The following is a 13,553-nucleotide window of genomic DNA, read 5'->3' on the forward strand; positions in this document are numbered from 1 at the left end:
AAGTCAGTAAATAGGTGGAGCACTCAGCCATTGCCGTCTGGATTTATAAGCTAATTTTCCAACTTTTGTGAATGGCTACGTATGGGGTTTGGCTTGTTTTTTGGTTGGCTGGTTTTGACAAAAACTTTTAAGAAGCCCTCTGACCTAGGCTTAAGTTTAGAAATATACTCAGAGGAGAAATAGCACCATTGTGTTGCTTTATGTATGAATCAGCCATACATTTATAGGCACAAATGTATGTGGGCTTTTTGCACTTTTTTTTTTTTTTTTTTTAAAAAAACACTGAAAGTTGTCTTTCAAAAGTTTACTGTTCTGGTTAGTTTCTGTAAAATCTGAACTTTTAGGTATCATTGTTAATACATAATGCTTCCAGAACATTTTAAACTTCTAAAGAACACCAGACCATGTCTTCTTTCAAAATATTCTCTCTGTTCACGAGAGAGCATAAACCCCATGCAGTGAAATCTTGCCAGAGATGATCGTTTGGAAAAATATACACCCAGCTTACCCATCAATGCTGCAACCTTATCTTCATTGTGTCTTTTTTTGTGGATGAAATTTCCATTTTTTTGAACTATCAGATTGGCCTCAGGAGAGGATGCCTCTGCTACAGAGCTAGGAGGCCTGTACAGAAGACTCCTCACTGCTAGCTACCTTTACCCTACTTTCCCCCAAAATTTAGGAGTGCTCTTCACAGCACACACTTATAAACACTAGAAGATGACCACCCCCAGATGCTTTTACTTGTAGTTCTGAATGCTTAGATTCCCTCTACACAAATGAGTTTAATTCTTCAAACTGCAATAAGAAAACAAAACCACAAACCAGCATATCAATATAAGCAAGACTGTTTGACCACAGCTTTCACTGTTAGTGGGTTACACAACTGGTCGCAGCTTTGTCTTTAATGCAGTTTGTCACTATGACTAGTTGAAGGGGGGGGAGGGAGAAGAGACAGGAATAAAAGCATCATTAATGAGAATCCTAACCTTAAAAGTTACTATATTCCTTAGAAAAAGCAATTTAGTGTATTTTTGCCCTGAGATTTGTTTCCCCCGCCCCACACACAGTGGTAGGTGCTGATCCTTTTAATGTGGCACCAGTGTGTAATAGTTGAATTGCGTTACAATTGTTAATATAAAATTACAATGACGTGATCAAATCCGAGTACCCTACATTTTCATTTCAAATCTCTTATTATAAGTGGAGCTGGTAGCACTGTTTGACATGTTCCGTTATACAGTGGTTTTCTGTTGCTTATTACTTTGCCAAACTAACTAGTTGGGCTGAAATTTTCATGCTGGGTTTCTGCCTCAGGCTGAACTTTATTTTGGAAATTTTTTTCAGTCATTTCCAAGAAAGAGACTAAGGAAAAATACGTTTTACCTACGCTAAAAAATTCTGGCAGTGTTTTCTTTGAGAAATTTAGCTCCCCCATGCTTCACAGTAAGGACTTGAAATTTGGTAGGAGCTGGATTTCACAGCAGGGATTTTTGCCATCCCTTTGAAAATCCACCCAAATTTGGTCAAGTTACGTCTTTGAAAAGTTACTGGTCAGATTGCTCAGACTTGTAAGTGTTTAGCAGCTAAAAATCTTTGAAGATTCTGTCCACTCCGAGCATACTCAAGCCTTTCACATCTTCTAGTGCTGACCAGACTGCGTATGCATCATTTTCACAGAGTGACTGAGCATGCTTCAGCCCAGGGGTACAACAGCTCAGCAGGACTTGTTCCTAGCCTGAGTGAAGCTGCAGACTAGAACTGAGCAGAGACTCAGTCGTCTTTTGCATGTTCTCACTGACCCACTGTGCTGATGCCCAGGCAATGTAGAGGACGAAGCCAAAAGACCCAGACGGGAAAGCACTAGGTTAGAACAAAACTTTCTGGTCTCAGGCCAAGTATAATTCCCATATATTTCAGTGGTGTTATTGCGCATATAGTTGAGAACAGAATTTAGTTTTAATTGTTCCATTAACAGCCTATTTTCAAAATGTTTTGGGAAGTGTCATGTAGTAACTATTAAGCCACTGGGAGAACATCTCAGCAACCTTTACTCAGGTAGAGTAGGCATACTGAAATCAATGGAAGTACTTGCAGTAAGACGCTACTCAAACGTAAGGGCTACAGAAGATAGCCTTTGAAATCCAGAGAGCTAAATATACCAATTAATCTCCCTTCCATATAATGGTCTGTTCTAAAATATATGATTCTGTATGTATTTTAGTCAGTCAGTTTCATTCTCACATTAAAACAGTTTTTCTACTTCCATCTGAATCGAAAAAGGCAGTGTTCAATAGCACTAGAAATTGCAAATAAAATGTTTAATTTCAGAAACCGAGTTCACCATTTATAAATACACTAAAACATAGTAAATGCAAAATTAGATTAGCATAGGTACAGTATTTTAACAAAACTACAATTTTTCTAAAAGGTCATAGGCAAATGAATGACTTGCTTCCCAAAAGTATTTAATCAAACTGAAATGGGAAGATGACTCTTTAGTAGTTTAAAGAAAAACATGGAAAACATTGTTTACAATTTAAATGCTGGCTATTTTTACTCTATTTTTGAAGTTTAGAGGGTTCTATAGTAACTCATTGGTAGGGTCCTGCGAAATTCACAGCTATTAAAAATGCCTCATGCACCATGGAAATCTGGTCTTTTGTGTGCTTTTACCCTATACTATATAGATTTCACAGGGGAGACCAGTGTTTCTCAAATTGGGGGTCCTGACCGAAAAGGGAGTTGCAGGGGGATCACAAGGTTATTTTAGGCGGGTCGCAGTATTGCCACCCTTACTTCTGCACTGCCTTCAGAGCTGGGTAGCTGGAGAGCAGCAGCTCTGCAGGCAGCAGTGCTGAAGGGTGACAACAGATACCATATCATGGCATCCTTAGTTCTGCAGTGCTGCTGGTGGCGGCTCTATCTTCAGAGATGGGCTTCCAGTCAACAGCCACCGGTCCACAGCTGCCCAGCTCCGAAGACTGAGCCACCAGCAGCAGTGCAGAAGGGTAGCAGTACTGGAACCTCCCCACCCCCACTCCACAATAAACTTGCAACCCGTGCACAACTCCTTTTTGGGTCAGACCCCCTACAATTACAATACTGTGAAATTTCAGATTTAAACAGCTGAAATCATGAAATTTATGATTTTTAAAATCTTATAATAGACCATGAATTTGGTAGGAACCTACTCATTTGCATGATGGACACCAAACAATTATGAATCAACCCTACTACATAAAATTCTAAGCAGTGCACCGTATCCATAAGGCTATTCTTCAGAATCAGAGTTTATTTTTATACAAGGAACTTTAAGACAATTTGTTATAGCTGGCTGTAATCATGTCGGGAACCAGGGTTCAGTTTTTATACCAGGGAACCCTTATAATTTTGATGCACTAAAGATTAAAAAAAGGCTTTAGAACATCAGATCTTTCACTGTAAATGTCTTGCCTTTTCATGCACTGCATTAAACAACAAGTATTCATTCACAAAACTTTGATAAAAACTTCCAAAAAGAGCTTATATAAATACTCAGAATATTTCTGTAATTCAGTTACAACGTAAAACCTGAATAGGAGAACAGCACATGGCAAGTTTTATTACAGATTACTGTATAACTGATGTTTCATAATACCTCTAAATTTAGTTAGATTTTCAAATAGTAATTCAATAGTTTCCTGTCATAGTAAACATCTTCCATAATAATTCTTCATAACCCTTGAAGTACTTTAGGGCTTGCAATTAAAAACTGCTAGGTAAAAAGATGGCTTGAACTCCACCTTTTATGTACAGCTTTCTTTTGACAGCTACAAAAGCTATTTTGCTGCAATTAAAGCAATGTTTAACTAAAATACAGTACCTGGTTTATGCGTTTTACATAATTGAATAAAAAACTACAGAATAGAACTGTTTACATCTTTTTTTGCCATTCTATTAAAACAAATGACCGCGCTTTAAGTTCATTTACAATTATGGATTAAAACCTACATAATTATGTATAATTTGACAAGACAGGCTATTTCTAATGTGAACTTTTAAAAAACATATATACAATATCTGGCCTGAAGAACTATGAATAAGGCACATGTAGACATTTTAATGAAAGCTGACAAAACTAAAATTTTGAATTACAGTCACTGATTAGATGTCATACATGGCCCCTACTGGAGCAATTTAACAATCCAAATATTTAATATCCAGTGAGCAACAATAGTTTGTCTAATTTGTTCATTGGTTTCAATACTGGAAGTATATTAAGGGAAGATTCACTTTCAAAAAGATAAGTTTTTCAAAGTGTTCAATCATTAGCCTTGACTGACTAAAGCTGCTGTTTTCATTGGATGTATTGAACAATCTCTCTGAAGGAACAATACTTGGTGGACAACCCAAGAATCTGACAGCCAATTTTGACAATACTGGCCAAGATGACTTCTTAAAGTCCCAGTAAGTTAGTGGGTCACAGTTATGCTCAAGCACTTCTTCCTCCAAGTATGAGAGCACCATATCCTCTGGTAACTTTGCCTTCTCTTTTAGATCTTTTGATTTTTTCATGTCAGCCATAAGTGACCAAAGATTATCCTCCCCACAGGAGTTTGTAGATGGTGAACCTATATCGCACCCATTAGAAACAGGTTTATCATCTGAGGTAGAACTCAATATTTCCAGCTCCCTGATTAAGTCCAGTTTATATTGTTCAGCCTCCTCCTCTGTAAATAAGGACGTTTTGTAGCGGGGGTCTAAAAGTGTAGCAAAAATGTACCTTGGATCATGAAGTGTGCTAGACAATCTACTCGCCATAGCTTCTTTCAAGGATTTTAACATGGTGTCAATGCCCATTGTTTCCTCAAACAACATCTCTATTTTTCTGTTAAGTATGTGAATCATTGGAATCACCTGGCTTAAAGTGGACATGTGTGTACTCATCTCTCTACTCGCAACTTCAAATGGTTTCAGAGCATGACACACAGATTGCATAACTACCCACTGATCACAACTTATCAGCTCCCTAAAGCTGCACTCTATTGACATTTCATCAATTGCTCTTTTCTGTTCAATTAAGCGTTCAAGCATATGGAATGATGTATTCCATTTGGATGGAACATCTTGAATAAGTTGATGCTGGGGCAACTCGTATTCTTTTTGTAACTCAGCTAATTTCTCCTTTGCTTTTGCTGACCGATGAACACGTTCACAAATCTTTCTTGCAATACTAAGCAAATTTTGAACCATTCTCTGACTTTTAATAGCCTCATTTACTATGAGATTAACAGTGTGACCAAAACACTGCACACTCGAATGATCACTTTCATTTAAAGTTTTTCCAATACTCTGATTATCAGTAACAGTAATCCCAATCTGAAGGCCAATGGAAGTTATCCAGGCTTCCCACCAATATTCTAACTGCTTTTGAATACTGATGCCATTGTAGTCACAATCAATCTGTGACACATTTAAAAGTGCTGTACAATGGTAATCTTCACACTGTGGTCTAAATGAGGACTCAAATGTTACCCAGTGAGCAGTAAGAGTTAGATATTCTCGTGTTTGATTGCTCATCCATATTCCTGATGTAAAATGTATTACTCCGCTTTCAGCTTTTTTCAGATGTGAAATTATTATTTGTTTCACATTATCATACATTTCTGGAATTGCTGTCCTAGAAAAATACGATGGTGAAGGTAAGGAATACTGAGGTTGCAAGTATTCAAGCAGCCTGTTAAAGCCAATGTTGTCTACAAAAGAATATGGCTGAAGGTCAAGTGCAATCATTTCAGCTACAAGACTTGTAATTTTTTTGGCAACTGGGTGAGAATCACACAACTTGTCATTGGTTTCATCAAAGGTTGAAGATCCTAATAATTCTGTACTCAGTGGCTTGTGATTATCCGTAGAAGAGGACAACACTGTCTCTGAAACATCAGTTTTCAGCACATTGTTATGAAACCGCTGCAAATGTCTTAGAAGGCAACTTGTACCTAAATTTATTGGCTTTTTCCCCCTGCTTATTGTACGTCCACAGTGCATACATATTACTTTAGTTGAATCTGCAGAACAAATTGAAAAGTGATTCCACAGTTTTGAGGTCTTCTTGCTATTGACAGGAAATATAATCGGATTACCATTTGTAACCATTGTGGGTAAATCAATCAATTTTGAAGAGGAACATTCTGCGGAAGCCAAAGTAGCATAAGGAGAATTTGCCAAACTCGCATCTATAAAACTCTTCTGGTTTCCAATCACCTCAGGATGGCGTCTATATAGATGTCTCATCAAGCAGTTTGTGCCTACATCTCCTTTTTTCCCACAACTTATCATACAACTGCAGTATCTACATATAGCTTTTAGACTGTCCACGGGAGACAGTGAAAAATGATGCCAAACTTCTGATTTAAGCCTTTTCATAATTCTTTTATTCTGCTGAAACACAGAGCTTTGTTCAAATATCAATGGACTTAATCCCTCACACTGCTTCTCAGGAGAAGACACTAAGGAGGCTTCACCTATATCATCAGATGACAACATCGATGAGTCTTCCACCAGAGCATCTCCAGAAGGGAGAGTAGAATGGATCTCCTCTGCCATTCTATCTGGAGAGGAAGAAGCAGACATTGATTCTTTAAGCAGTTTTCCTGGAGAGGACGACACAGAATTCAGATCACCGTCAGAGGGCAGTAAAGAAGGCAATAAAGTTGGAGGAGCAGAGTACAAGGGTGGTATGCTCGTACCACCGCCATTCTCCTGCAAAACGATGGAACGATGGGCTCTCCACATGTGCCTTATTAAGCAACTAGTTCCAAGATCTTTTCCATTCTTTCCTCTACTGAATTCATTCATGCAGTGGATGCAAACTGCTTTAGAATTATCTAAAGGAGACAAATAAAAGTGTTTCCAGACAGCAGATCTTCTTCTGGAACCTGATGTACTCTTTGGAATTGGAACAGTTTTCTCTGCTACATTCTCCACAGTTTCATCATATTGATTGTTGGGTAAGGGTGGAGATGACCCAGCCATGATTTCTTCTTTGATGCACTTTTCAGAAACTGAAAGATCTGATATTTCTTCAGAAGAGACTATAGAAACAGATTCCTCAATTACTCGATCTGGAGATGGCATCTTGGAAGCAATTTTCTTGACGAGTTTTATAGGTGATAACACAGCACTTAGATCTCCAACATCTGCAGACTGAGCAGGCAGTAACAATGAAGGCGAAGAAAGAGAAGCTAGACCCGGCATACTTCCATTTTCTTGAATAAGTACAGTAGGATGAGCTCTCCTCACATGCCTCATGAGACAACTTGTACTTAGGTCCTTTTCATTTTTACCCCTGCTAAATTCTTTCATACAGTACATACATATTGCTTTAGTGCTGTCTCGAGGGGATATAAAAAAATGATTCCAAGCAGGGGATTTTTTCCGGGAGCTTATGTTTCTGCTAGAAAGAAGGCTTTGTGTCACAGCCTCCATTGCTACATCATAAAGAGTACTACTGTACTGAGAAAACAGAGATCCATAATCATCTTCATTTTCTGTAGATAAATATTTGCCAGGATTGTTATTAATGAAATGTTTTTCTTTATCTTCTTGTTCATCGCTACTGTCTGTATGTTTGAAATCTTCATGTTCATTTTTTATATCCATTCTTTCCAAAGTACAATTATTTATGCCATCATCTTCTTGCTCTACTTTTAAATTGTTGATTTTATCTAACACAAAATTACTGTCCATTTTTGGGGAGTATGCCTTATTTTTTTCCATGGGTGAAAAATTATTCTTGCTGAGTCTTCATGTATTAAGAAATAAATAAAAGTAAAGATGATTTAAAAATTTAAATTTAAAATGATATCCTGCGTAATGCACAAAAAAATGTATCAGTATAACCCTTGGGTTTTGTATTCTATATTTTTGTTGTGCAGATTTAAATATCATTAGTCACAAAAAACGTGCTGAAAAATTATAGCTCTAATTTGTAAAATCTCAATTTCTTTCCGGGACCAGGAGATCTCAGGTCACAAATTAATTTCTCAAAGACAGCTACTATTAAATACTTCATGTTGTAGACATAAGCCTATGAACTGAACGTTTGTTTTCTTCATCCAGGAAGCTATTCTGTTCATGTTGATTAGGTAATTATGATCCTTTCACGCCATCTAGAAATAAAAAGAAAACCATGTTTAACAGTTCAGATTATAATGCATGAAAAATTAAGATATACTTCTAGAAACAGTGTGCTTATTTAATGTGATTTCCCCCCCTTAAAAAAACCTAACAGTTTAGTATTTGTCAAAAAGGACTATTTCACACTCACTCTCACGAGCACACAGGTGGAAACTCTAGTTATTTTAGCTTTGAGTTTTGCACTTAGGGATTTTAGTTTTGCTTTGTTTCATATTTCAGTGATTGAATTCAGTCTCCAAATTTGTTATAATTCTTCAGAGAACAACTGAATGTTCCATATAATATGTTTAAAAACATTAAGTTTTGATGAGGAAATACTTATTCCTTGAAATACATCCAGCTTTCTTGAACCTTTCTTTGGGTTCCTCTAGCTGAGCAACCACAGTCCTCACAAACTCAAAAATTCACTCCATCACTCCCCATATCTTGTATGCACGTCACTTTGGATTTTTTTTTTTTTAAATTAAATGCAGTAACTGTTTATTCAAGATAATTGAACTACATAACAAAAACCAATGAAGCTGCTTGGCTCTGTCAGCCAATTCCTTCTCTGATACAACAGGAGGCAGCTGCTTTTCTAGCAGAACTACAGGTTTCCATATTGACACCTTGGATTTCAATTCTATCACCCTGCCCCTTCTTACTAATAAGGGCTAAGACAAAGTAACAAGAGGGTCACAGAAGGGGAAGTTGACGTTGTAATGGGCCACAGCTTGAAATTCTGCTACGAAGGCAGCTGAACCATGGGCAGTTAAGTCCAAGGGAACATCAGAGCACTTCTGGTCTGACATCTGAGAGAGAGTCTCTCAGTCTGGGACTCAGGTGCTGGGTTTACCAAACATGGTTAAGGTGAGGGAAGAACAGAGGTTGGCAGCAAGGCTGGAGAGTAGAGCTCCTGGCTGACTCCTAGTAAACGTCACTGATTAAACTGATCAGCATTTCAATGTTAGAGAATGACCAATGACAAAACCTAACACTCAACACTACAAAATGCACTCTTGTCTGTGTAAGTGAGATTTTTAGGGGCTAAAATTCACCCAGTGTGGGGGAAGCACGCAACAGAATGCACAGATTTTAGGCAGGCTTGGACATACGTTTGTAAAAATTTCCTTGCTAATTCTCCCTGCCTATGTTTCACATATATAGGTGGCTTCTCTGTAGACTCTGCAATGCGGTGGATACAAAGATTATCCAGACACAAAGCAGGGTAACAAATCTACATGGCACACGTAGTGACACAGGAAAAGGTTTATGGTATCAAGAAGCTTTGACAGAGCTGTCAACTCTCCCCGTTAATCTGATATTTGGCCTCTGTTGTAGGCAATCTTGGGAGGACACCAAAAGCTGCAGCCTTCATATGACTTTCAGACCTGCAGGGAAAAGGCCCTTTGTTTAGCTAGCTTCAGCATTTTCCTACCTTCTAGGGAAGGACAGCCTACCATAGCTGCTGCAAGAGGTAGAGCTCCTTCCTGGGAGAAGCAGGAAGAGTCTATATCATTTTCACATGTAGAAAGGGGGCAGCGGAAAGAGCCCAGCAGCTCTGCTCCCTCCCCTCCTGTGCAAAGTGACAGCTGCTGCTTCTCCTTCCACCCAAGAAAGGAAAGAAGAGGACCTCTGCTCAACACCAGCCGTGGAAGGTGGAGCCCTGTTGATGCTACAGAAGGGGGCAGATGTGGGCTATGTGTCGGGCAGAAGAGAAAATTAACTGGCATTTTTAGTTTTGGAGAGAAGACTGAAGCCCTACACAACAATATCAGGCAGCATTTAATACAGGCTTGTGTAATGTGACCTTATTTGGGACTTTTTGGCTCCCGCTGCAGAAGCTCTCGCTCAGTCACCTCACTCGCTACAAACTTGTGAAAGTTGGTAACACATGATCACACACACACAGTGGGCAAGGAGTCCTCAAAGAGGAAATCTAAGAAAATGGGGGAGGGAGGGGCGGATGAGGAAAGATAATATCTTTGTCAGATGGTGAGTGTATGTGAATTAGCTAATACATATCCCTTAAATATGCACATGTGCATAAACACAGGAATTCTGGGGCTAGAGACTAGTTCCCAATTTGAGAAACTTTTAACAGTCTTTTTTCAGGAATTCTTCAACCCTCATCTTCTAATAATCAGATCCCTTTAAGGTGACAAGATGAGCATCCAAAAATTGGAGCACCCAAAACCATCAATCACTTTTGAAATTCTGTCATTAGTATTAAGTGGTTTATCATCCATATCCATATGATCCTTCTGCCTATTAAATTCTACATAGGATTTCAATCAGTTCAATTTTTCAAAAAATGTACAGTGGCATACAATGAAATCTAAACCTTATAACCACTCTGCAGGATTTATGCACGCTTGCACACGGGGCACAGAAACTCTACTCCAGCTTAAGAGCTACTTCTAGAAGTACAGGATATTCAAGGAAAAGGTTTTTGCTTCATACAAGAAACATGCATAAAAAGAGATACCCCACAGCACATATTTAATGCAAACTGTATAAATACTATGGCTTTTCCAAAGACAAATATGTCTGCTAATCCTTATGAAAATAATTTCAAGTTTTAGAAACCATTCACTTTTGGCCACCTCTCACAAAGCATGAAGTGTATGCTGGGTGAAATATGGAGACTGATAATATATGGGGAGGGGGTAAAGATGGATAGTTAAATGTATTTTTGTACAGTTGAATGCTTCTGGGTTTTGAAGAAAACTGCTATGTTCTCCTAAGGGTTTTTCCTCCTGAAGTGAGCAAATGCTTCTTTCTAATGAAACTCCTCAATTTTCTCCTGGAAATAGCATGGTTACTATGGTGTGCAACTGGAAACAACTTTAAAAGAGTTTGAAATGTTTGTCATTGATTCGGAATTAAATGATTCAGAAAATTCAGCCTAAGTCACAATGAGCACATCATCATTTGTTATCTTAAGAAAAAAAACATTTGATGTAAATAACTTGCCTACTTCAGTACACACTTGTGTCATATTTGTTAAAATGCAAGTTTACAAATAGTTACTGTAAAATACTGCAAGCAAAATTCTCAAGTGCATAACATTTTCAAACTCCAACTGAAAGTCATTTGTGCCTTTGAAAATCTCTTCTAGTTTATATACACAAACAACGAAATACAGATAATTAAGGAAGGTAATAATGGCAATGAAAGTCCAAATATTTTGATAGGAGAAAACAGAAAAAGAAAAACCACCTGTTCAAATTTACTACTATGATCGAGGACAAAAAAGTATTTCTGAAAAAAACAAACATCTATATGTGCTGAGTAACATATAGCAAAACAGGGTCAAAGAATACTTTCACATATGTAGATAACTTGTTTCTGAAAACAGGTAAGGTACCCAGAGGTTGAGAAAAATTTGGATTTCATACTAGTAGGTTACTGTTAATTGTGGACCTAAATATTCCTGGGAATCCTTCAACAAGTGATCATTTATAACAAGTGTTTTAAAAGGTGCTTGAGTTATAAAAAGAGTTCATATATAAAACTAGCAACATATATGGTTGCTTTAAGGCAGTGGTTCTCAATCAAGGATATGCATTCCTTGGGGTACGTGGAGGTCTTCCAGGGGGAGGGGTACATCAACTCATCCAGATATTTGCCTAGTTTTACAACAAGCAAGCAGTAAAATTCAGATAGAAATAAGAAAGAAAATATTGTTCAATACTTAGGGGAAAATTAAACAAAATTTGTAAATATGATTGAGAGGTTAAAGAAAAAAAGAGCAGACATATCAGTTTTCCATGGAAAATCCTAACAGGAAAACAGTAAATTTGACAGCATTTCCAATCTTGTTCACAGATTTATAAAACATGGAAAAACCCAACAGTGGCCAGTGTAGATACTAAACCTCATTGGTGTTCTCCAATTCTAACAAAGAAACTCAGAGCTCTGAGTGGCTTACACTCTCAATTTATGTCATATTTTAGACTTTAAAATAAATTATGGAATATTACTTAGCACACACTTCTCTAGTTCTTTATATTTTCCAAGTGTGGTACAAACATTAAGTAAAATTTAGGAAATTAAATATGATTAGAGATATGTAGGACTGGGATTAGGACTACAGTGCTAGATTTTGGTAGTGAGGAAAGAGATGAAAGACTATCTGGCAAATTAGATAGTAATCAATAAGAAACAACAGACATCAAGCTTAACTGATATCAGTCTAACAAGAACTAACAACAGTGTTTATTTTTTAAATTAATGAACTTGTTTGAAGAAAAGAAAATATAGAACAAGACTCAGTTTATGAAAGGAGATGACGACCTAGGAAATTATTATTCTGATGTTTATCTGGTATTGAAGTGAAAAAGGTCAATATTAAAATAATAAAAGAATATTAATATACAACCACTAAGAATAACATGGTGAATAAACAACACAAGTTGATTAAAAAAAATGATTCCAGATAAACCTGTTAGCTGGCCTTTGACAAAATTACACTTTCACTGAACAAAGAGATTGGGAATGCAGTGGAATTAATTTATCTACAGAAACTTTATACCAAAAGCTTTCAATCCAGCCCTGGAAAAGTTGGAAAGTTACTATAAGATTATATTAAAAGATAGTGACTAGGGCTCCATTCCTGGAATCAGACCTATATGGGTAGAGATTTACACACTCAAGAGTCCTACTGAAGTTAACAGGGCTCTGCATAGGCACAGATATCTGCCAGAGTGGATCAAATTGCAGGATTAGTACTTTAGTTCCCAAAAGTTGGTCTTGAGACCTAAAAGAACAGATCCCGTGCTGAACCTCACAGCATGACTTGGGGGGGGGGGTGGAGGGGAGGCAAGAGTTGGGAAGCAGCTAAAGAGGGTCTATGTATCAGAGGGGTAGCCATGTTAGTCTGTATCCACAAAAACAACGAGGAGTCCGGTGGCACCTTAAAGGCTAACAGAGCCCTTAAAGAGGCTCTGTGACTAAGTCACTTTTGTACCATTTGAATTTTCGGTCAGCTGAGGAAAGAAGAAACAACGTATGGTTTACTGGGGCTGCCCACAGGCTGTTTCCTAGCCTGCAGCAGCCAAGAATTTCTGTAGCACCATGGCGACAGTCCCTGTTCCTAGCCCCAATAACTATACCAGGAGTTGCAAGTGGAGATGTACAGGGTTATACAAAGTGATCATGTGATTCTTGAGCTGGGGGAGTTCTCCCTGTAGCTGATTGCATCATGTTTATACCCCCTATACACCACTGGAACAGTTTACAGTGGTTGGGGGCCAGACATATACGCTATCTTTGTTAATCCTCCAGGAGATACAGTCTGTAAATTATATCAACATAGGAGTGGCACCTGAGAACAATTATAAAAAGATCTGAATATTTTAGAGAAATTTTAATAGGATAAGAATTTAGAG

At 37.7% G+C, this 13,553-nt stretch overlaps 1 protein-coding gene across 1 annotated transcript in view; it reads right to left on the reverse strand.

Moving 5' to 3' along the window:
• Positions 1-2,300: 2,300 nt before the first annotated feature.
• ZBED4 (zinc finger BED-type containing 4) overlaps positions 2,301-13,553 on the reverse strand; it is a 28,466-nt gene continuing 17,213 nt past the window's right edge. The window contains exon 3 of the mRNA XM_038419273.2: positions 2,301-8,153. Within this exon, the coding sequence (XP_038275201.1) occupies positions 4,243-7,761 (3,519 nt within the window). The 5' untranslated portion in view covers positions 7,762-8,153 and the 3' untranslated portion in view covers positions 2,301-4,242. The remainder of the gene's footprint in view (positions 8,154-13,553) is intronic.

This window comes from Dermochelys coriacea, chromosome 1, assembly GCF_009764565.3.
Source record: "Dermochelys coriacea isolate rDerCor1 chromosome 1, rDerCor1.pri.v4, whole genome shotgun sequence".
Taxonomy (NCBI): Eukaryota; Metazoa; Chordata; order Testudines; family Dermochelyidae; genus Dermochelys; species Dermochelys coriacea.